The sequence below is a fragment of the Schistocerca serialis genome, chromosome 1 (genome assembly GCF_023864345.2).
Source record: "Schistocerca serialis cubense isolate TAMUIC-IGC-003099 chromosome 1, iqSchSeri2.2, whole genome shotgun sequence".
Classification (NCBI taxonomy): Eukaryota; Metazoa; Arthropoda; class Insecta; order Orthoptera; family Acrididae; genus Schistocerca; species Schistocerca serialis.
In genome coordinates this window covers 305,645,335-305,667,975 of record NC_064638.1, presented here as the reverse complement: position 1 = coordinate 305,667,975, position 22,641 = coordinate 305,645,335, and the positions used below count along the sequence as shown (strand labels likewise).

Genomic DNA, 22,641 nt, shown 5'->3' with positions numbered 1-22,641 from the left:
GTTTTTCCCAGTTTTCTCCTGGATGAAAAAATTCCCGGGTTTTTCCCGGATCTCCCGGGTCGTATACACCCTGTGGGACGAAAGTGAATTACTGAAAATGATTGAGGAAAAAAAGTCTGAGAAAGGTAAGTAATTGTTATTAGCGACCTACTGATGAACTAGGTTGTCAACAAAAATACTGTCTTACGTACCACATCAGAGGAAAGGTATAATGATACAGTGGGACTGAAACAAAGGAAAAGAAAGAAACTCTGCAGTAGTTTGGGGCTGCTCATTCACGATGCACTGTTACTGATTTGCTGAATGCCTACACACAATACATTTCTTCTGAAAAAACATCATGCAAATCTAATTTACTACTTACAGAGAAAATTTTATAACTTTTACCTCTGAGGAAATGTTTTGCTTACTACTTGCTCAGTGAGATCACTTTTTTCACTGAAATGCTGATTCAGCATCATCAGTCATCATTAAGAAAACTGACAGCAGGGCATTTTAATGAATTTTCAATCATAAAAGAGCCTCAAAAAAATGGCTCTGAGCACTATGGGACTCAACTGCTGAGGTCATTAGTCCCCTAGAACTTAGAACTAGTTAAACCTAACTAACCTAAGGACATCACAAACATCCATGCCCGAGGCAGGATTCGAACCTGCGACCGTAGCGGTCTTGCGTAAAAGAGCCTCAGTTTCTACAATGACAGATGACACTGAACACATTCAAGAACTACACATATGACTGTAGTAGAGCAGAATTTTACATAGAAGTACAATGCACACACATTCTCAACCCAAACATTCTTTCACATGAAAGTAAGAAAATTGTTGGGTTGACTCTTATTCAAATAAAATAAAAGAGATTTAGAATAATGAACAGTCCATCTGCACAACTGAGTGGCCATCGTGTGATTGCCAAGTGAAGGACACTAGTTCCATTCCTGGTTACGCCAGGAATTTTTCCTCAGTGGAAGGGCTGGAAAGAAGTCCAGTCAGCATCTTTATGCCAACTGAGGGACTACTTTAATAATAAGTAACTGCTCCAAGGTCTGAAAACCTGACAACGACCAGGAAAGAGGTGTGCTGACACAATGCCCCTTGACACCATATCAGAATGTTCCGTTTGGCAGAGGAGGATGTAGTGGCCAGTCTGAGTTGTGTGGTCCTCTGAGCTTCATCAATGATTTAAGTTAGAACAGAAAATTAATAAATAATTACATTTATTCCACTTTCACAGTCCTAATTTTCTCACTTTTTATTATTTTTAGCTGACAAAATAAAGGCTCAAGTTGGACTGTAAAACATTTGAAAATGAAATTATATTTTACACTAAACACAGAAATAAATGTAGCATAAGCTTACTTTAAATGTCCGAGGTTCCCACACAGCCAAATCCGCAAGCGTTTTTCTATTGAGTAGTATATTCATTCGAGCCAATGCCTCCCTTAGCAGAGGATACCGGAAACCAAGTTCTTCACATGCAGCTGTTACACGTTGTTCCCATAGCTGTGAATTGAAGAGTAAGTAAATAATCGTATCACTTAGAGCAAGCTGAAAATAAATCCATTCTACAATCCTTATTGACAGAAATGACACCAAAAATAATGCTGTCATCTTGAATAACAATACTCTTAATCTAAAACAGTAATAATTTAGAACCCTAATGTAGCCAATGTACATCATTTAAGGTCACTTTTGACAATTATTCAGGAAACAATTACACCAAATTGGTGGTCACAGACTACTAGAGGCAGTGTCTGGTAGTATCTTTCAACAGAAGAACACTTATCCACACATGGCATTTTTCTATGAACTGCATGATTGACATTAAGGGACTCCCTTCACCATCTAGATCCCCCAATTGTCCTTGAAAGAAAGCGTATGCAACCATCCTGGTTCTAATATCCAGTGCACTGAGGGCCAGCCACACGTTATGTGGTAACTCACCTTAGGAGGTGATAAAATGGCTTTATGACACCTTCTCAACTGAATATTTGCAAGTATTCAGGCCCAAGAGAGTGCAGTGTCCTCCTGACAAAAGACCAGCCAAGTGTTTATACTGGCAATTTCAATTTCATTGTTATTTCCCTTCAGTTAGTTATCACTGAAATAAAATAAAATAACCTCTTAATACATGCAGTTGCATTTCACTTACTCCTCCCCTTCTAGGTGCCCCACTTATTTTGTCATTGCCTGTATTCCAAGAAATATCGCAGAACAAGAAAACTGGGTAATAATGAAACCAAGTATGGTGCTAAAAACACTGTATGTTTGCTTATCTATCACTGGTTACATTAGACTATCATTTCATTGGTTACAGCACTCCAATCTACAAGAACAACAGGAAAAGTATTCTGGCTGGTACAGCACCTGTTCTTAACTTTAAACAACAGCTCAAAAAATTGTTGAGGGGGCTGTGTGGAGACCCCACCGGTGACAGAGGAAATGGCTGTGTGACGATCAAGATGAGGCCCCAGTTTCTTTGTCTGGATGTGGGTCAAGAATGGTGGTGGTAACAAAATGAGCAGTGGACTGCTATTAAGATACCCCTGACTGAATTAGACTTTTATTCATGATAGGTATACCGCATTCACTCGAATCTAAGCCACACTCGAATCTAAACCGCACCTGAAAAATGAGACTCGAAATCAAGAAAAAAAAATTTTCCCGAATCTAAGCCACACCTGAAATTTAAGACTTGAAATTCAAGGGGAGAGAAAAGTTTTAGGCTACATCTCCAAATCGAAACAAAGTTGGTCCATTGTAATATGAGACACAATTTAGGTCGAATGAATGATGATACAGCTACAGTAGCTTGGTTCGAGTCGTAAGCTTAGCAGTTAAGCTTTACCAGGTAGCCATTGCTATGCATCAGGCGCTCCGTCCATAATTATACGGGTACCCTTCCTTTTTCACGTGCTTCGTCTGGTTTGAATCGATTGCTTATTTTCCTTTGATCTGATAAGTGCTGTTCTCTTTGTTATACGTGCTTACATCACTCTAAGCTGAAAATGCATTATTGTACTGTGTCATGCATTGTATGTCGCATGCTGATAATGTGTGTTTATGACCTGTCGCCGCTCACAGCATGGCTGGCTTTTGTGTGCGCTACCGCTGCTTACAATAAAAAAGGGAGGAATTGTCTCATTAGCGAAACAATGGCAAGAGACTGCTATTTGTTGTTACTTACACTGCTGCTTTCTTTGATAATGATCAACAAGAACCAAATAATATACTGCGTATGATAGAAGATGTTCTGAACGAGAGTTCAGCTAAAATTTTTCTCCGTTTGAAAATCTTTGCAGACGCCTCTTTTGTACATTACATTCTGCACAGAAATTAGAGTCGTCTTAGATGTAAAAATCTAGTCAAATGCCGTGCTTCATTTCTGACTGTATCACTATTGGGCATAAGAATAATACGAATATAAACATGACATGAAATGTATATTCTTCCGTGTTTGGTATTGTCTCACACTAGTTTATTAGGCAGACAGGATTTAAATGAGATAGTAGCAAACACAAAAGAATACATGGCAAAATGTTTATATTTGTATTATTCTTATGGTGAAGAAAATACTGCATGTGATTCACAATTCATAAAAGTTCCTATTAGCAACCATCTCTTCTCACAGGTAAGAAAAAATTCAGAATATAGAGTTGGCCATATTGACAAACATCCCAGTCAGTCATTCCAGTCGGATTTTCGTAGTACATTGAAATGCTGCTACATTCGAAGATGAACAATACAGAATTTGTATTTACTTCACTGGATAATGTATGAAAATGCAGTGGTCGAAACTCGGGGTGGAGAAAAAGGCTCGTCTTCTAACTTTTTTTTTTTTAATTTATTTACTGACGCAGAGGTTTTGGTGCCAGTATTTATCTTTGTGCCTGCAAAGCATGCCTGTGTAGCGCTACATATATTTGACGGCATTAGTTAGTTGTGGCGGCACCTACCAACATTTTTCAGAACTTTCACTTACTTTGCACTCAATTCTAAGCCGCAGGAGATTTTTTGGATTACGAAATCGGGAAAAAAAGTGCAGCTTAGGTTCGAGTAAATACGGTAATCATATGGCCACCAATGGAGGGGAGGCCATTTAATCTTAAATGGTGTAGTGAGCTGCAGAGCTCAGCAAGCTATCAGCAGCAGTTTTATCTCGGCAGTGGGATGCTTAGGCTGTGTCACACACTATCAGCAGGATGGTATTAAATGCAGAGACCACTGATCATGGCTGATGAATGGCAGCTCCATGCTGGCTGCCAGCCCACTTCGGGCCACAGAATACTGAAAAGGGAAGTTTGATACTAAAACCGTAGCCCCCAGCATGACTGATGGCAAAATCGTGTGCCCACCCTGGCGCTGATCAGCAACGAGGTTGTCCTCAAGGGCCAGACTACAGTGACAGGATAGCAAGCCAGTTACTTTGAACACGTGTCCCACCAGGGAGGTGGCCACCCTCAAGAGGTAGACACCATGTAGGTGACTCCCCAATGTGAAGATGCCACATAGCCTGCATACAATTTTCTGAAGTATTAGTTATGTGACTTTAGACTGGGAACCAAAATAAGGTAGCGTGCTCACTCGCCACCATGAATCAACACGACTTATCTTGGCTGGCTTTCCTCATATAGTCAAATCTTCTGGCCACTCTGTTGAAGCTGTAAGGTGTCCCAACTTCACTTTTCATAATTGGTGGCAGATATATTTTGCAGTGTCAACATACTGAATATGTACTCTTGCAAACTGATTATGTCTTCTTGCCTCACAAAATGTGGTCACCATAATAGCAACATCTCTCTCCCTACATCACATTTCTGTTACATTGGCATGAGGCAGTTCAATGCCCCACATTACATTGTGGCAGAACAAAATTTTTGTCAAATTGTACAAAAAGGCACTCATTGTGAAAAAATCTGTTATACAGCACATAATAATCGATCATGCAAAAGTATTAAAAAGTTACATGATGATACAAACATAATAACAGTGGGGTCTCAGCAAATGGCTTAGTCCTAAAATTTTCATATGCAAAATTATGCAACTCGAGACAAAAAAAAATTACTTTTAGATGTTCAGCCACACACTACTTGAAACACCGTATACAAATTTCCTAAGCATCTAGATGGGGTAACGAACAGGCTGCAATGTTACATGGATTTAAGTAAACCAAACAGCTCAGTTATGTTTGCTCTGAATATAGAAATCTCTATCAGTGTGTTTACTTGCAGACAGGATTGCTAGCATACTTAAAAGTATGATGACACGACCTTCTGGGATGCTCCACAGTAAGAAAGACGTGTTTTACTGAACTGGCACTTGCAGTAACATAATTATGCAAATCCAATAACCATCATTTAGCTGAAGTCTCTTCACATCAGATCTTACAGTTCTAAAACACACGAATACGTGTACTACTTAACAGTATACATTGTCAGTGGTGTCAATCTGGAATGAACTATGAAATTCACAATCCCAATACTAGAAGTAAAAGTAATTTTCATATAGAGTATTTGGACACAATCCACATAATGGAACAAAGTATTATACTCTGGTGACAAACGTTCACCACATAAATGCAAATTCAGTATTCACGAACACGGTAAAATTACACATTATTATCTACTCTGTCTATAATTTATCAGGATAATTCCAGTTAACAGGTTTTAAACTTCGCAGCATACAGAATGCTGACAGCATTCTCTATAAACCAGTAAAGTTACATAAATGCCTAGTGTGAAGCAGTAATTAAAACAGCAGCTAAAAGTTTCAGAAGAGCAGAGTTTTCCTTTTACTTTCAAAGTAGCTGTTTTTACATTAATTGACAATTAATTTCTGTATGTAACAATGTGACTATATTGGCACCAACTTTAATTTATTGTCCAGTATATTTTATTGAAGCAGCTTGCAGTTGTTGATTTTTCCTATAAATGTATAGCATCATATCATCATCTGTGTAGTAACATGAGTACATTTCAACGTTTGCTCTCTGAGCATCTGTACAATTTCATGTTTTGTAGAGATTGTTCAAAGAAACAACAATGGTAAACTAAGTCCAGTTGTAACACTAGGAGTAGTAGTCAAAAATCAACTAATTTCCAACTAGTAGGTGAAGTGAAAAGTAATAGGTAACACACAAAAAATTCCAATATTAGCTGTAGTGCTTAAGTGATCAATCCATTACAATTTTCAGTATAAATTATGCTTTAGTATATTTTGCAACTCAGTCACAACCCCAATGTAATTCCTGATTAAATGTTTCTTCATACTGATTTTGTTTAGTGAAGGAAGTACGGAAATACAGAAGCATCCGATTCCACCCGTCTGCTTTGACCCATGATACACAAATATGGCAGAAACAACCATACACCACGACTCCAATATAGTGCCTATGACGTCATTAGGTAAACTTGATAAACACGAAAATACATCAAAAAGCAACACACACACACACGTTCCACAAAAGACCTAATGACACTAACGAGACAAGTGTGGAAAATTGGGGTTTTTTGGGTGGGGACAAAGTAAATATAAACTTTATAAACAAATTTAGACACACACTCCCATACCACACCACACAAAACAACGAAAAAACCGACAACAAAAAACTTCCCAAATTCCACTAAACACAATATCCTCTGGAATCGGACTTCCCTTGACCTATATATCTCAACAGCAGCTCGCGATCCCACAAATTGGAATCGACCACTTCCCTTGACCTATATAGCTCAACAGCAACTCCCTATACCTGACCACCCACAGCCCCAAAACACTCACAGCCACAGCCACACATTGTAATGGAACACTTCCCTCGACCCCAACACACAACAAATACACTAAGAACAAGAAAAAATAAAAACTTACCACTACAAAGTTCCGGCGCCGCAACACAGGTCGGCCACACACACACACACACACACACACACACACACACACACACACACACACACACACACAAACCACAAACCAACGAAAAAATACACAACCAAAAGAAAGACCCAACCCACCCACACCCCACCCCCCAAACCCAACCTCCCCCCTCACCCCAAAATAAAATACCCATAAACAAAAGCCAAACGCAAATTAATAATAAAAAAAAAAAATCTGAATCACACACTACAACTCAACAAAAACTGCAACAAAATAGATCCTCCACAACTAAATCACAAACCAACAACCCCCCCCCCCCCTCCCCCCGTCACAAACAGTACCAACAACTAAACCCCACTCCCCTGGGTCGCAGCCACCAACCCAAACCACCCTAACTAACCACCTTCGGCCTGTACATCTTACTAAGAGCCCTTAAAAAAACAATAGCCCTCAGGGACACTCTTCTGCCAACAGTACTCATCTAAATCAGACTGGAGGTTGGAAAAGCACCTCTTACCCCTCCCAAGAACTGACTTAACGGCCCCCACATCCACTCTATAGTATTCGTACAAGCCCCTGTCTCATAATTTTTAAACTCTAAACTATGGTTAACAAATAATGATTGTACCCCCTCTCACCAAACCCCCTATAAGAAGAAAAAACATCTGAAACTACAGTGGAACCTGGTTCTATAAACGCCTCAATTAACCCCACTAATGCCGCCTTAGACCGCTCCTCCACAACCCTGAAAACACATTCCGAACACCCACCCCCGGTACAACAGCTCCCCACACCCAGAGAAGAACCACAGACTTACCCCTGCCATACTCCCTTTTCCCAAACTGCGACTCGTCCACCTCCACCACAACCCCAGGCCCATCCAACTTACCCCTGTACTTAATAAACTCAGAACATACTTCACGGCAAAATGAAAACCAGTCAAGCACACTCCTCTCACTCATGCCAGTCTCATGTGCGCAAAAACTTTGAGAGGATCTATAACAAAAGTAATATGTCAACAATACAATCTCGCGCATACCCAACCTAGACTTCTCGAACCAGGAACTGCGACGTATGGAGCACCATAAGTTATCCCTACGGCATCGCCACATATCTGCCAATGTCATTTCCTTCCGACAGACAGCACACTTGACCACCTCTGCAATCAACCCAAAAAGCTGCAGAGATTTGATCAGCTCCAAATGAGTTGCGCCAACTCTTTATCGGTCATATCCATACCTAACAAGACCAACAACAAATTCATTTACTCACATTAACATACGACCTACATCGAACAGCACTACAATAACTTTCACACAAAACCACCAAATTGTTAACTAACTGAAACCAATTCTGCTCGAAACACAGCCAAAATGCGAACCAGCCACGATAATCAGTAAGACCAAACTGAACCCATTACACCACACAACATGGAATCCTAAACACATCACCAGAGGGCACCACAAACCGCAACACGACACCTACAAACATGCCACACTCACAAACCAAACTCCGCGCCATCATGACATCACACACCACAACAGCCTTACGTCACGGGTCAAAGCCAACGGGTGGGATCGGACACTTCGGTCGACCCAGAAGTAATATTCAAAGTTACAACCAAGAGATTGAAATTCACACACTTTCACGATTAAGAAACTACACTCTGCATCAACTAAGAAAACCAAGCACAAAGCATCTAATTCAAATGTATAAAAGATTCAGCATGGACTTTATCATTATCATCTGACTCTTATCTTCAACATTGCTGTTTCCCGGCATTTATAGGAGCAAAATGTTGCATGGATAAAAGTGATAAATATCAAACTATGCAGAAATTCAAATTTCTATAAATAAAAAATGTTGTATAACAATACAATGCAACAATGATAAAATAACAATGTTTACCTGTGCAGCATCAGCCTTCTTTAACCGTCTTCCTTTTGTAGCATACACTAAAGCTCTGTGGACATATCGCACTGCTACAGAGTAACAATTCCTCCTTCGCCCACGGAAATGCTGTGATTACATTTAAAGAATTAAATTGTTAATTATGCAGAGAACTTTAATAAAGCAAAGAAAACCAACTGCATTTTACATAATTCATGTATTATATGTGTACATAATATGTAGCATAATATTCATCAGAGATTTGTTTATTATGTGGTAAAGCTTTTCTTAATTTAAGTCCCAGTTCTAGTTATTAATAATGAGAAGTGTAGCAAATCTGGAACAAACATATGCCTCAGGCTATACTACACACCAAGCTATTAACATTATGGAGATTTTGCAGGAAGACACTATCACACACTAATCAGTAACTGACTTTGCGTTTCCAGTATTAGTTTTATTTCCTGCTATTTACTCACAATTGCCAGCATAGTCTTGCATCAATTTTGTTTGGCTGGGTCACCTCTCAGATATGAACAAGAAGAAATGAATGACATTACGTAAGATCTCTTTGCATTTCATGACTGGAATTTATAATCACAAACATTATTTTTGAACATCCATTTAGTCTACATCATGCTGAAGGTTGATTGGTTGGTTAGGGGGTTAAGGTACTCAACAGTGAGGTCACGGGGCCTGTCCCTCCCATAGCTCTCCCATGCCCTATCCATTATAGTCAAAGTGTTAAAGATGGAAACAGTGCCTACTATCTGGATGAAAGCATAAAAACGTCTTTGACAGTTCTTTTGTTGTCAGCTAGTATCAAGGTAAGGAATTCTTCAGGTCTCTTCTTCATTGGAGTGCTATCCCAAAACATAAAATAGGCTGCAGCAAAGGGATAACCACACTGATAAGCAATAAAAATACAGGAAAGGGGGGATAACAAAGGAAGCTGGCTGAGGAAGAAGAATTTAGGGTCCCCCACCCCAGCACGCGGAAGAGATGGCCCCACTCCAACTGCCCTGCCCCTTCCCCAAAAGCAGTTTACAATGTTGTATCTGAGAAAAAAAAACACACACTCTCGGAGAATATGAAGAGCTATGTCAACTGTCCACACATCATCCACCAACATTAGAGGCAAACAATCTGAAAGACAATGGTTACCACAGCCATGAACAGTCAGAAGGGGAGAGCAATCCACCAGAATGTGAGCTAATGTCTGAAGTGCCACAACTACAATATGAGACTAGCTCATCTCATAATATAAAACTGTAGGTTAATCTGATGTGACCAATGTGGAGACAACATACGACAGTTGATTAATCCAGGGGATGGGGGGGGGGGGGGGGGGGGAAGAAGGGACCAAGGGACGCAACGCTATACAGCAATTGTCCCCTTGATAGTGCAGAGTTTAGAGGAGGCAGAAGCCCATTAGATGTTGGTCCATCTCTGTGCGAAGAGATGTTCCATTTGTGCCCTCAAGTCTGCATCTGGGACCATCAAAGCAAATGTTGGGCATGTAAGCACTCCAGTAGCCAACCTATTCGCCACTCCTGTAGCCAACTTGTTGGCCAGTTCACTCCTACAATATCCAAAGACTTGGGATAGAGAGGAAGACAACTAAGCAGACAGAATGATCCAGGATCAGAGAGAAGACCATGAATAGCAGATACCACAGTGAGACAAGAGTGAAATCAATCAATAGCCTGAAGATTGCTCATTGAGTCACTACAAAAAAGTAGAATACAGCTGAGGGAGGTCTATTTAATAAAATGTAGGGCTATGTTAATGGCTACAATTCCATCATAACATTACACATTCTCAACAGCAAATGATGTTGCAGACAGGTGGAAGATGTAAAAACCTACAATGTCCTCTCTCTGGTTTGATAGGATCAGTGCAAATGAGGGTAAACACCCTGACACCACCGAAGAACTCAGAAGCAGAGGCCAAAATGTAATGGGGCAAGGTCCATGAAACAATCAGTCCTAATTTATGATCTGGGTATTAACCAAAAGGAAGGGGAACGGAGAGGTGTAGGCAGGATGCACAGGTCCCAGCAACCTTGGCACATCGCAATTGGTAATGCCACCAGAGGCGAATGTCAGAAGTTGCTTTCCCTTGTATGCAAAAAGTATTTGAGAAGTTGAGTGATTAGAAAATTGTTGGATGGTGATTGCATAAGTGAGCAAGAAATGGCAGAACTGGAACTGAAGAACTGAGATCCTGGCTTCAGAGAGGAGACTGTCTACGGGACTACTGAAGGCAGCTGTGACCAGTCTAATTCCACAATAATGCACCGGGTCAAATTATTCTTTAAATGTAGTGACAGTTTAGTAGCTACAAGTATTATCATGATGCTGGGCTGTATATGACAGTAGTCCTTTGCAATTATAATATATATCCTAGTTTCCCATTATCCTCTTTTCAGTCTTAATTTTTGTAATTTGATGTACAACTAATAATGCATTTAATATCAGCTGTTAAAAATTCTTTTTATACAGAGTCTCTTTGAAGGTCAACTCGTGCATTCAAATTCAAACGGGTTTGAAATGTAAGTTTTGCCTTTATCAATAGAAAGCAGTTCCTTTTACTAATTTTTATGTAAATGAAGTTAAGTAATTTATCTAGGTTCAATAAGTACTGGTATTTTGTTGATATTCCTATTATCTGGCAATACAGTACTCTCATAAATGCCATCTAGATGCAAAAATTTTGTGTGTGTGTGTGTGTGTGTGTGTGTGTGTGTGTGTTTTTTTTTTTTTTTTTTGCAATCTGTAATGTGTCATGGGAAGTTAAACGAAATACAAATTTTGGAGACCAGTACGAGAGTAAAATCATTAACTTCAAAGCCAAAAGTGCTGTTGAACCATAAATCTGACAACCATAGTCCAGGTGGGATGACACCAGGGTACAGCAAAAAATGAAGTCGAGTGGTATAATCCACACCACAAGAGCTGTGGGCAAGGAAGTGGGGAGAATTAAGGCTTCAAATGTAGCTAATCTTTAGTTGATTAAGATGGGGTGCACATGTCAGCCGTTTTAAGAAAGAGAAGTCCCAAAAACTGGGACTATGAAACAAGAGTTCCAAGTGTGGTGCAACCAGAAATATGGTGCCATGGAGTTGACCTTCAGCTGAGGCTACAGATTAAGAACTACACCAAATGCAAATTTTATCAAAATACAAGCCCAGGTATAACTAACCCAGAGTGAAACACTCAGCACAGAGATCTTCTGATTAACTGTTGCAATGTCTTTGGTCCACCTTGGGACCAGCCAACAGCAGAGGTGGCCTGCAGAAAGCAGAACAGCACTAGTTGAGGCATGGGTGATCATGTCAGATGTCTCTCATGACTCCTATACCATACAATGGAGGGGACATAGGTCACAGCGGAAGTATGCAACTGACAACTGGCTCTTCAATGAGCACAACATGGTAACTGGCCCTTCAGATGGTGACACGAAAGTGACAATCACCAGAAAGTGATCTCTGTCGTACAGGTCACCTTGGGGCAAAGCCACAAGACTGAGGGAAGAGACTGTACAGTTGATAGCCAAAAATATGCCATGGTTGTAAATAAGGGTACCATCATTGAGGAAAGACAGATCAAAATCAGAAAGAAGCTGGTTAATATGAAGGGACCCTACCATATGATGCGGTTCTTCCCCACAAGGGGTGGTGTGCACTGAAATCTCCAGGTAGGAAGAACATGAGGCCAGGGAGTTCTTGGATTAAGGTGGTCATTTCCAGGTCTTCAAGTGCAGCCTGCCTGGTAATAAATGAATTGTGAATGGTTGGGATGTTCACTGTCAAACTGCTATTGCTTCGAACTATTATAGAAGGTAATCCACTCACTAGTATCTGTGCAAACCTACATACAGACCCTTTTGATAACCCCCTCGAGAACAGTACAGCTCAGCCACAATGCACAGTAACCTTGAAGAGTTGGAGAATGGTTGTCAGTGAAATGTGTTGGAGAGAACACAGATCATGTAACAGAAGAAAATTAGTTGTTGTTCACAGAGACATGTCAGTAAAATCGCTGAATTATCACGTAAAAGCTATCCTTGTTGGGGCAGCTTACACCCCAAGACCACTATCATAACTATCGGCTGTCAGCTTGGAGTCCAACACCATGGGAAGGTAGGTGGGGGTGTGGGGGGTGGGGGGAGGGATGCCTCTGGGGTCACTTTCTGACTTGCCATCCAGCTGGATGTGGGAATGGTTTCTGATGATGGTGCCCATGGAAAAACAAGAGGTGAGGCCTGTTGCCCAGGGCCTGTCACTCCCACAGTCTAATTTACAACCTCTGACAATGAAGTTCGGTGAATAGTCCTGTAACATTAACATAGATGAACTATGAACTACAGTTACCTTACTGTCCTTTGAAATAGTCACCTCCCATAACTATGCAGCATTGAGCTCTGTGATACATGTCCTGGAATCTTTGCAAGAAGTCTTCCTTTGGAATGGTGTTCAAAAGCGAAGTCACGTTTCATTGGATGTCAGGAATATCATCATATCTCTATCCTTTCAACATGAGTTTGAGTCGAGGAATAGGAAGAAGTCTGGAGGATTCAGATCCGGCGAGTATGGTAGATTTTCAAGTTGCACCACCCCCTTTTTTGCCAGGAACTGTTTGACGATATTGGCTTTGTGTGAGCGAGCCTCGTTGTGAACAAAAAACCAGGAACTTTGTTGTGCTCACTTTCGTTGTACCCTGAGTAGACATTGCACGAAACGGGTCAAAATTTCAACATACCATGCAGTGTAAAGTCTTGTTCCCTTAGGTATAAATTCTTTGTGGATAATGCGTTGACTACCAAAAAAGGTTATAAGCATCGTTTTGAGGCGTGATTTTTGGCTCTGACATTTTTCCGACAAGGGGGTCTCTGAGAATGCCATTCCATGCTTTGCCGTTTCATTTCAGGGTCATACCAGAGACATCAGGTTTCATCCTCAGTGACAATATGATTCAAGAAATTGGGTGTAGCATCCACCGTTTCGACAAAATCCTGTGAAGTCTCTAAACGTGCCTGCTTCCAATCGTCAGTGCACAATTAATCGATGGTCATTCTTAATTAATGTCCTCACTTTCTCAGTGTTTTCTTCACTGAGGGTGGTTGCCAGTCGTCCACCATGGTGATTGTCAGAAACACTTTCCCGGCCTCCCCAAAAACGGGCGAACCACTTGTACACACACACTTCATGGACAGTGCTTAATCCCCCCCAAAAACGGGAGAACCACTCATACACACACACACACTTCATGGACAGTGCTTGGCCCCCAGACACATGTACCAGCATTGCATGTGTCTCTCTCAGTCTTTGCACATTCATTGTCCTGTTCTCAGTTCAGAACCAATGCACTAAACAAGCTCTTCATCCGACAGGTCTAACATGGAACACACACGATGCTCACGTGAACTATGGTGGGAGCAGGTTGTCAATACCAGCCGCTATGCGGGTGCAGCATTGTGAGTCACCAGTGTTGCCCAGTCGACCGTTCTGACTTCATTCACTGAACTTTATTGTCAGAGTTTGTATCTGCACTACTATCAAAGGTCGACTGTGAGGGAGTAAGTATGCCAGGTACTGACATACCAACCTGGACAAAAGCAGGATATGAAGGATCATATTTGTTTTGAGCTTCGGAATATGAGATGCAGTCAAAGATCTTCAGTTTCTGCATTCCTTAATTACGGTATAACAATTTGGGAATCAGGGAGGGTACTCATTCCTGCTGTTGACACAGGAAGGTGGTAGCACACATGGTGAATTTTTGAAAGCTGCCTGACCACAATCTCCACCAGTTGGGATGTATGTATACTACAAAGATATATGCCCAAAGTACTGGCATTTAAAGTATTGTGTTGGGGACGGGAAATACAGCTTCCCACTGCAGCAATAAACCATGATATTGACCACCTCTGGAATCAAATCCCTCTCAAAAGCAAGGATGAATGCTCTGTTGTCAATCGCATTGTTTTGCAAGCCTCAACAAGCACAATGCTCATATCGGATCCCTTGTTCCTCTAAGTGTTTGCAGAGTTCACGCATTTGCAGCATTAGGTCTCAATATAAAATTAAACCCTACATCATGGTTATTGTAACAGGTACATCACTTAGTTGTTTGCCAGCAAGTAATAGCCAGAACTGGTTAGGCTCTGTCATATTATTAAGATTGAACCACTTCGCAATTCAGTACGGGAAGTGTGTTCACCAAATACATTTTCAGTATCTCCACAAAAAACATTGGATTAGTAGAGAGAAAGACTGTCCATCTGTCTGAGTGCAAACCAGGAACTGAGGGCTGTGTCTGCATGTTACCTGGCTTTGCTTTCCTCCCATGGCATGGCCAAGTAGGAAAAGTTACTAGGTCTTAATGATCTGCAGTGAATTTTGGTCTGTCTGAAAAGACTGCTGGAGTGTAGTGATCACTTGTTGACAACTTTGGCCTTTTCATGATGCTAGGTATCAGCCACGATTCTGCCCTACTCCAAACAAGGGCTCTCCCCATGAGCACCCCTCCAGCCAGAGCAAAGGCCACCTGGCTTTACACCCAGAGCATGATTCCCATTGCCCACAAATGGCCAGGCAACTACTACCCAGCATCCACAGGGAGGAGACAGCTCTGACACCAATTTGCGATCCCTCAGGTTCAGGGCGGTAAGATAGTATGGGTACCTGACGACACCCCACATGGGCTGGCTACCATAAGGTATTGGGTGAACTTCCACTTCTGACACATATGTCTAAAAAAAACTGAAATGGTGGACGTCAAATCCAGGTGTGGGAACTGAACGTATATTTTAATCGAAATATGCGATGTAAAATAAAGGAACAAAATGGGAGAAACCATACTCTGCATCCTACGAGAAAGCTGGGTCATCAGCAGGGAATCTGTCCTAGATAACAGTTTTGAGAAAGATGCAGCCAGAGAATGAAACTGCAGCACAAGAAAGGAACAAGTACTGCAATAGCCCGAGGGGCCTTTGCCCACCACAGACATACTTACAAATGAGCTGTGAGTGCCCTGAGGGACATATACTGAAATTTTCTTTAGGTTCATTGTTACACACACAACATTTCTATAGTGTGTTAGAAACAACGCCACAACCACCACAGTAGTATATGTGTGTATGTGCCTCCTTGCTCCTCAGATAATGAACAGAAACAACATAAGACGAGAAGAAAAAAATTATTCAATTTTAGGGAGCTGAAAATTTAATTGTAATGGAAAACAATAGCAGAAAAAAATAATAGAACATGAACTGGCAAAAAGGATTAAAGGAAGCCACTTGGTAGAACATTTCACAGAGCACAATAATTATTTAATCATTACTAATACATGGTTTAAGAAACATGAAAGATGGTTGTATACCTGAAAGAGATCTGGAGACACTGAAAGGTTTCACACAAATTATATAATGGCATGAAGGGGGTTTCATGGTCAGGTTTTAAACTGCAAAACATTTCCAGGGGCACATGTTGTCTGACCACTATTTACTGGTTGTTGACTGCAGACTGAAGCTAAGGAAATTCCAGAGACGAGGGTCGCCCAGAAAATAATGCACCATGTAATATTCCTTTAACAGTTATTTATGGAATGCAGTGGCTTGTACACACAAGAGTGATGTTTCTTCTACACTCCTGTTCTACTGCCCTTCCTCCAATGAAACACAATGGCATGTGCGCTCTGTCGCTACAGCTCCTTGTTGTGATCATGAAGACATTTCTTCACTGTGTGGATTCACCACGTCATTCTCAAAATGTCTTCAATGAATGGTATTCTTCAATGGTCCAAAGAAGTGGAAGTCAGAGAGCTAGGTCAGGACTATAGTGTGGATGGGGCAACACTGTCCAACCCTGTTCTGTGATGTGTTTCGAATTCCTCACACTTGCGTGAGGATCCTGAGTCTGATTAATGTGGTCACATATGCTTCAGAATTAATTGTGCTGCCTCTTGACATCACATCAATGAGTATGACACACTCACAGTTCCGGGACACAGTGCTCTTGACCTTACCCACAGAAGCAGTTGCTTTGAATTTTTTTGTCTGTGGAGACTGAGGATTATGCCATCCCATTGACTGTTGTTTTGGTTTGGGCTCAAAAAGCTTAACTCAGGTTTCATAGCTGTAAATCTGGGACAAGGTGGCTCCCCCCTCAGCTTCAATTCATTGCAACAACTCTTAAGAATTTTTTTTAAGAGAGAGATTTGTCTTCCACCGTACAATAGTGTGGACAGCATCATGCATACACTTTTGAGTAATCAAGAGCATGGGTGATTGCATACATGCTTCCTTTGCTGATTAGCAGCTTGAGCACCAACAGCCAAGTCATTAGGCCTATGCATCAGTTCTTGTGAACGAGCACATCAGCAAGATGCATTTTGTCAGGCATGACAGTAATGGATGGTCTCCCTCATTGCTGGAAATCACAAAGCTACACCATACCGTCTTCTGATGGCCCACCATCTGTGGCCAGTGACAAAGTACTTCTGTTGATAAACTGCACACAAATATTTGTGAATGTTCCCAATAGTTTCTTTTTCCATGGTGAGAAATTCAATGAGTAGATACTGCTTCTATCATATATAACTTTTATAACCCATTTTGAAACACTGCCACATCTATGCTACCTGTTTTGAGGAAATAGAAAATTTGTGTGTGCACTCCAGAACTTTCAAATAACATGTACCTATAATTTTGTATTGCTGGGCCATGACAAAAAAAAGTGGTGCATTACTTTCTGGATGACCCTTGTAGAAAGAAAATTATGGAGATGGATACTGGATAAGCTGAAATACCGGAAGGTGATTTCAAAGGGAGCACTAGGCAACTACTGAGAGAAACAGGAGAAATTAATGCAACAGAAGATGGATCAGTAACTTTCTAAGAAGAAAGAACTGAAGGCAAAATGAGTGGATCCCACAGAAATCCTTGAATTTAAACAATGAAAGAAATAAAAACACAGGAACTGAATTAATGAGAAAGACGTCTAAAACATGAGACAAAGTGCGAAATGAAGAAGTAAGAATGGCTGAAATGAAAAAATACAAAGCTGTATAAGTATGTAAAACTATGGGAAAGACATCTCAGATATAGGGAAATTAAAAAAACGTCTGGAGAAAAGAGAAGCAACTGTATGAACATCAAAAGTTCAGATGTCGACCCAGTACTAAGGTGAGAAGGGATGAGTCAATGGAACCTACCTACAGTGGTTGTCGGTTTTGTTGTATGACAAAATAATTTGTAGCATGTGATGTTATACATGCTCAAACAGTAGAAGAATACAACACTGAAAGCATACTTTTGTTTGCATCTATATTATTTTCTGGAATCAGGGTCATGGTGACAAGACTGATCTATAGCACACACTGTAAGTTAGGTTAGATGATAAAATTTGGTTGAGTTTGTGAAGACAACGAATACAAATATGAAGTCTTAATTGTGGTAACATATTGACGTGCAACATTGATTGAGAACTGGGTCTTAACGGAAGGTGACTGTGATGGCAAAATCTTATCAAAGGCTTCAGTTAAAAACTGAAGGGAAGGCTGAAAAGTGGAATGAATATATAAATGGGTTATACACAAAGAGAAACTGCAAGATATTAGGGAAACGGAAGAGAAAGTAGATGAAGGTGTGATGGGAGAGACAATACCGAGAGAAAATCTGACAGAGCACTGAAAGACCCAAGTTGATGACATTTCAGAGATCTTTGGAAAGCCATCCATGACCGAACTATTCCACTTGTTATGCAAGATGTATGAGACAGGAAAATACCTACAGAATGTTGTAATTACAATTCCAAAGCAGGCAGGTGCTGATAGGGGTTAATATTATAGACCCTTCAATTTAACAAGTTGTTGTTTCAGAACACAAAGACTGATTATTTACAGAAGAATGTAAAAACTACTATAAGTGAACCTCAAAGAAGATCATGTTGGGTTTTGGAGGAAAGTAGGAACACTTACTATGACTTATCTCAAAAGAGTGCAGAAAGACAAATTTACAAAAAGGTTTTGATAATGCTAATTGTAACACACTATTTGAAATCCTGAACCTAAATAAGACAGGGCTATATCTTTCCCCAGTGTTATTTAAGCGGTACACTAAACAAACCAAGGAGAAACTTGGAGAGGAAAATGGTAGCAGAGAATTTGCAAGAGCAGCCGAAGAGAACAAAGAAAAGTAAAACAAAGGTAATGGAATGTAGTCAAATTAGATCAGGTGATGCTGAGGGAAGGAAGTCTTGTACAAAAGTGAAATGCAGACAATGTTGAATAAACTCTAGCATACAATTCCACCTGTCAGCTGCAACCAGTGATTTAACATCAGATCCAAAGACACAACAGAAACAAGATTTTGAAAATAGCAGCCAATACTTGTCAGTGTTTCCATGGAGCTGAAGGGTAATAACGAAATATAGAATTGCAGGAATCTTTAATAATATACAAACTTGTGGGACAACTGCAGGAAAGCAGGTGGAGAGAAACTAATTTGTAATTTAAGAACCTCAGAAGCACAGTATGGCAAAATATAGGAAACCCAACCGACAGGAACATGGTGTAGCTAAAATTAACAAAACATGGTACCAGCAACTTTAGCTATACAGCTAAAGTAGACAGAGCGATACAGAAAAAAATATATCACATTAAGAAACCTAACAAAAATCCAGAAAAATAATGCCACATGGATTAAGTCATAGCAATAAATAATACATAAATCCTGCACAAAACCATGCTACATTCAGAAACAAAGACCATCTACATATTTGTGAAAGAAAGATTATAAATGTGATTACTGCTGTGCTCATCGGATCCCGCCTAACCACACTTCTGGAAATCTTGGCATATTTGAGAATAATCCACACAGTATATACTCATTACCAAAACAACCACATTTAATAACATTAAGAAATGAGACAATAGAAATAATTAACCATCTAAACAGTAAGTGTCTATGAAAAATAGTAAATACCTAGATATTAAATACAACAGAAACACACATACAATGATTATTTGTAATCCATAGAAAATTGAGTTCTATCCTTCCTGTAATTCAATAATGAGAGTCATTTAGCGTATGAAAAGAGTGTCACACACAATATAAACTAAATGGCAGAAGGTACACAAGATGTAGAGAGTTAAACAAGTAAAACATGAAGTAGAGAATGAAGGTTTAAGTAGTTTACTGTTCTCTCAGAGCTAGAACATGTGCGAGGGAATGGAAGAAAGGAGGCTCGTGTGGACTTTCCCGACATTCAAATGAAGTAATTAAAAAACATTTGTAAGAGAGTAGCTGGTTGATTTTCGAACATCATTTCAATTGAATAGTTCACCTGTGGCTACATGACCCACTGTGGATTTTACAGTATTTCTACCATTAGTGGATAAGCGTATAAGCAGTCACACGTTGGAGACATTGAATTAACACCATAAATGTGTACTAATGCCAAAACATGATTCATAAAAAATACAAAACTCTTAGGAAACAAATATTTAGTACACAGGTATATAGGATGAAAATTATGGGCCTATGAACTCTCATGTAACTAACATTTTGCACTCACTATCCCTGGTCATTCAAGCGGACAGGAAGAATAGTGCTGAACGTCCTCTACGCGAGACTTGCTAACTGTTGGTGGCGGATCTGGTACTTAATGAGTTGCACCACAAAATGAAAATTTAATTCATTTGACGGCATCCGTAAATGAAATAGACCACCTGCGGCCTTTATTTCACTTCCGGCTGTTTCTCCCACATAAATGTTCTTACAGTCATCATGAAGTGATATCCAAATCGTCGCGTCTTTGAAACTGTCCAGCCACTCATTCGAAGTTGAATGAATATCATAATCATTTTTTCTCGATCAAAATTACGTAACAGAAAGAGAACTGGTAAACTACAATAAATCTGACAATGAAATGACGACTAGCTGAAGACAGGAGAAATAATCACCACGAAAGAAGAATGTCGTTAAGTTATGATAGCAAATAAGGCTACAAGATAAAAATTCAGTTGTCCGAAGCTTCATAGAGCCAACTTGTTCGTCTGAACGAAACAAACGAGAAGTTATGATAACGTAGTGCACACGCTACGCACAATTACACAAAAGCCGATGAACAACACAAAAAAGAAAGGGAGGAAGCTTTCTTACAGCAGCCAATTTAAAAATTCTTCTTTTTCGCCAGAATTCATCTGGTCCTCTGTTTCTAGCTAGCAAAATAGTATTCAAGAAGACCATTGCACCCACAAATATATTTTCGACGGAGGACGCAAGTACTGCGCTAGCAGCTTGTTTAATGTTTACTACGCTCACAGTAGTGCCAACTCGCGACACTTCGCCTCGGTTTTGTTGCACAGACGTCTAAGGCTAGCGAAATGAGGGATGCTCAACTACCGGACCTACCGATAGATGGCTCTAGCGCCAAGCTACCATACCAGCCTTCAAGCGCGTGCATCTCATGTCAAATTGGTCCACGAAACACCATCTCGTTACCAGTGTGTTGTGTGTTTGCAAAGTTTTTGTGATTCACATAATTTAAACATGCATGTTAAGGCCCATGAGAATGAAACTTGCAAATATACATGCCCAGTTTGTGTGTGCAAAATCGATAAGAAGGGTGCTCCAGAATATTTTTTGCAACACGGTTTTCCCATGGAAATGGAGACTTCAAAATTTAGTAATAGTGCAACGTTCGAACAGTGGAAGACAAAACTTGAAAAGGAAACTAATTCCAAGTTTATTAAGCAACGTGGTCAAAAAACTGATCAACAGGACATTATAATAAATGAATACTGTTGCCACTGGAGTGGTGTTTTCACATCAAAGAGCCAAGGTGTTCGTGCGGTAAAGGTCCGAGGCTCCAGTAAAACTGATGCTTATTGTCAAGCAGCAATAATGAGACAGACATTAACCAGTGGGGAGATTATTGTAAATTTACGGAAAACTCATGTAGGGCATAAGAGAGAAGTTGGCAGGCAGTCGCTGACAAAAGAAGAAAAGAAAGACTTTGCTTCTAAGATTGCAATGGGGGTACCGCTAGAAGACATTCTCGACGAGATAGTGGCTAGTATTGAAGGTACATTGTGCAGGAGAGACTTAACTAGAAGGAAAGACCTGCACAACTTCATTCAGATGTACAATTTGAACAATGACAGTGTGTTGAATAGTGAAGACTGCATTAGTGTAGATTAATGGGTTGCACATATGGAAACCAATTCAAATTTTGTTAAGTTGTATAAGCCACAAGGCAGCGTACTGCCTGAGTTCCGTCAGCTTGACAAAAATGATTTTTGTTTGATTTTGTCAAATGACAGTCATATTGAGTTACTGAAAAAATACGGCAACGATGTGATTTGCGTTGACGGTACACATGGTACAAACAGCTACAATTTCCAGCTGTATACTTTATTAGTGTTGGACGATTTACAGGAAGGCTTTCCATGTGCCTTCATGATGTCTAGCGGGGGAGAGACAGTAGCCATGCAAATTTACTTTCGCACCATAGTAAGTGATTAAGTGAGGAATCCATAAACCCGAAGTGGTTCATGTCGGACACAGACGATTGTTTCTTCAATTCTTGGATTGCTGTGTGTGGTCCCAGAGCTAGTCAGCTGTACTGCTCCTGGCACGTCGACAGAGTGTGGAGGCAGCATATTAACAAAATCGAAGGCCAAGAAAATCAGATTGCAACATACAAGAAAATTAAAACGTTAATGTTCGAAAGAGAAAGTAGAACTTTCGAAATTATGAGACGCCATCTGAAAGAGGAATTACTCTCAGAGAGGGAAACTGAAAGCTTTGCTGTATATTTTGAGAAATTTTTAAGTCAGCCCGATCGGTGGGCGTATTGTTACCGACTGAATGC

At 40.2% G+C, this 22,641-nt stretch overlaps 1 protein-coding gene across 1 annotated transcript in view; it reads right to left on the bottom strand.

Moving 5' to 3' along the window:
• LOC126469069 (39S ribosomal protein L20, mitochondrial) overlaps nt 1-21,133 on the bottom strand; it is a 31,617-nt gene extending 10,484 nt beyond the window's left edge. The window contains exons 1-3 of the mRNA XM_050096602.1: nt 20,928-21,133; nt 8,778-8,888; nt 1,359-1,502 (exon numbers count right to left, since the gene is read on the bottom strand). Coding sequence (XP_049952559.1) covers nt 1,359-1,502; nt 8,778-8,888; nt 20,928-21,014 — 342 coding nt within the window. The 5' untranslated portion in view covers nt 21,015-21,133. The remainder of the gene's footprint in view (nt 1-1,358; nt 1,503-8,777; nt 8,889-20,927) is intronic.
• Between the last annotated feature and the right edge of the window lie 1,508 nt (nt 21,134-22,641).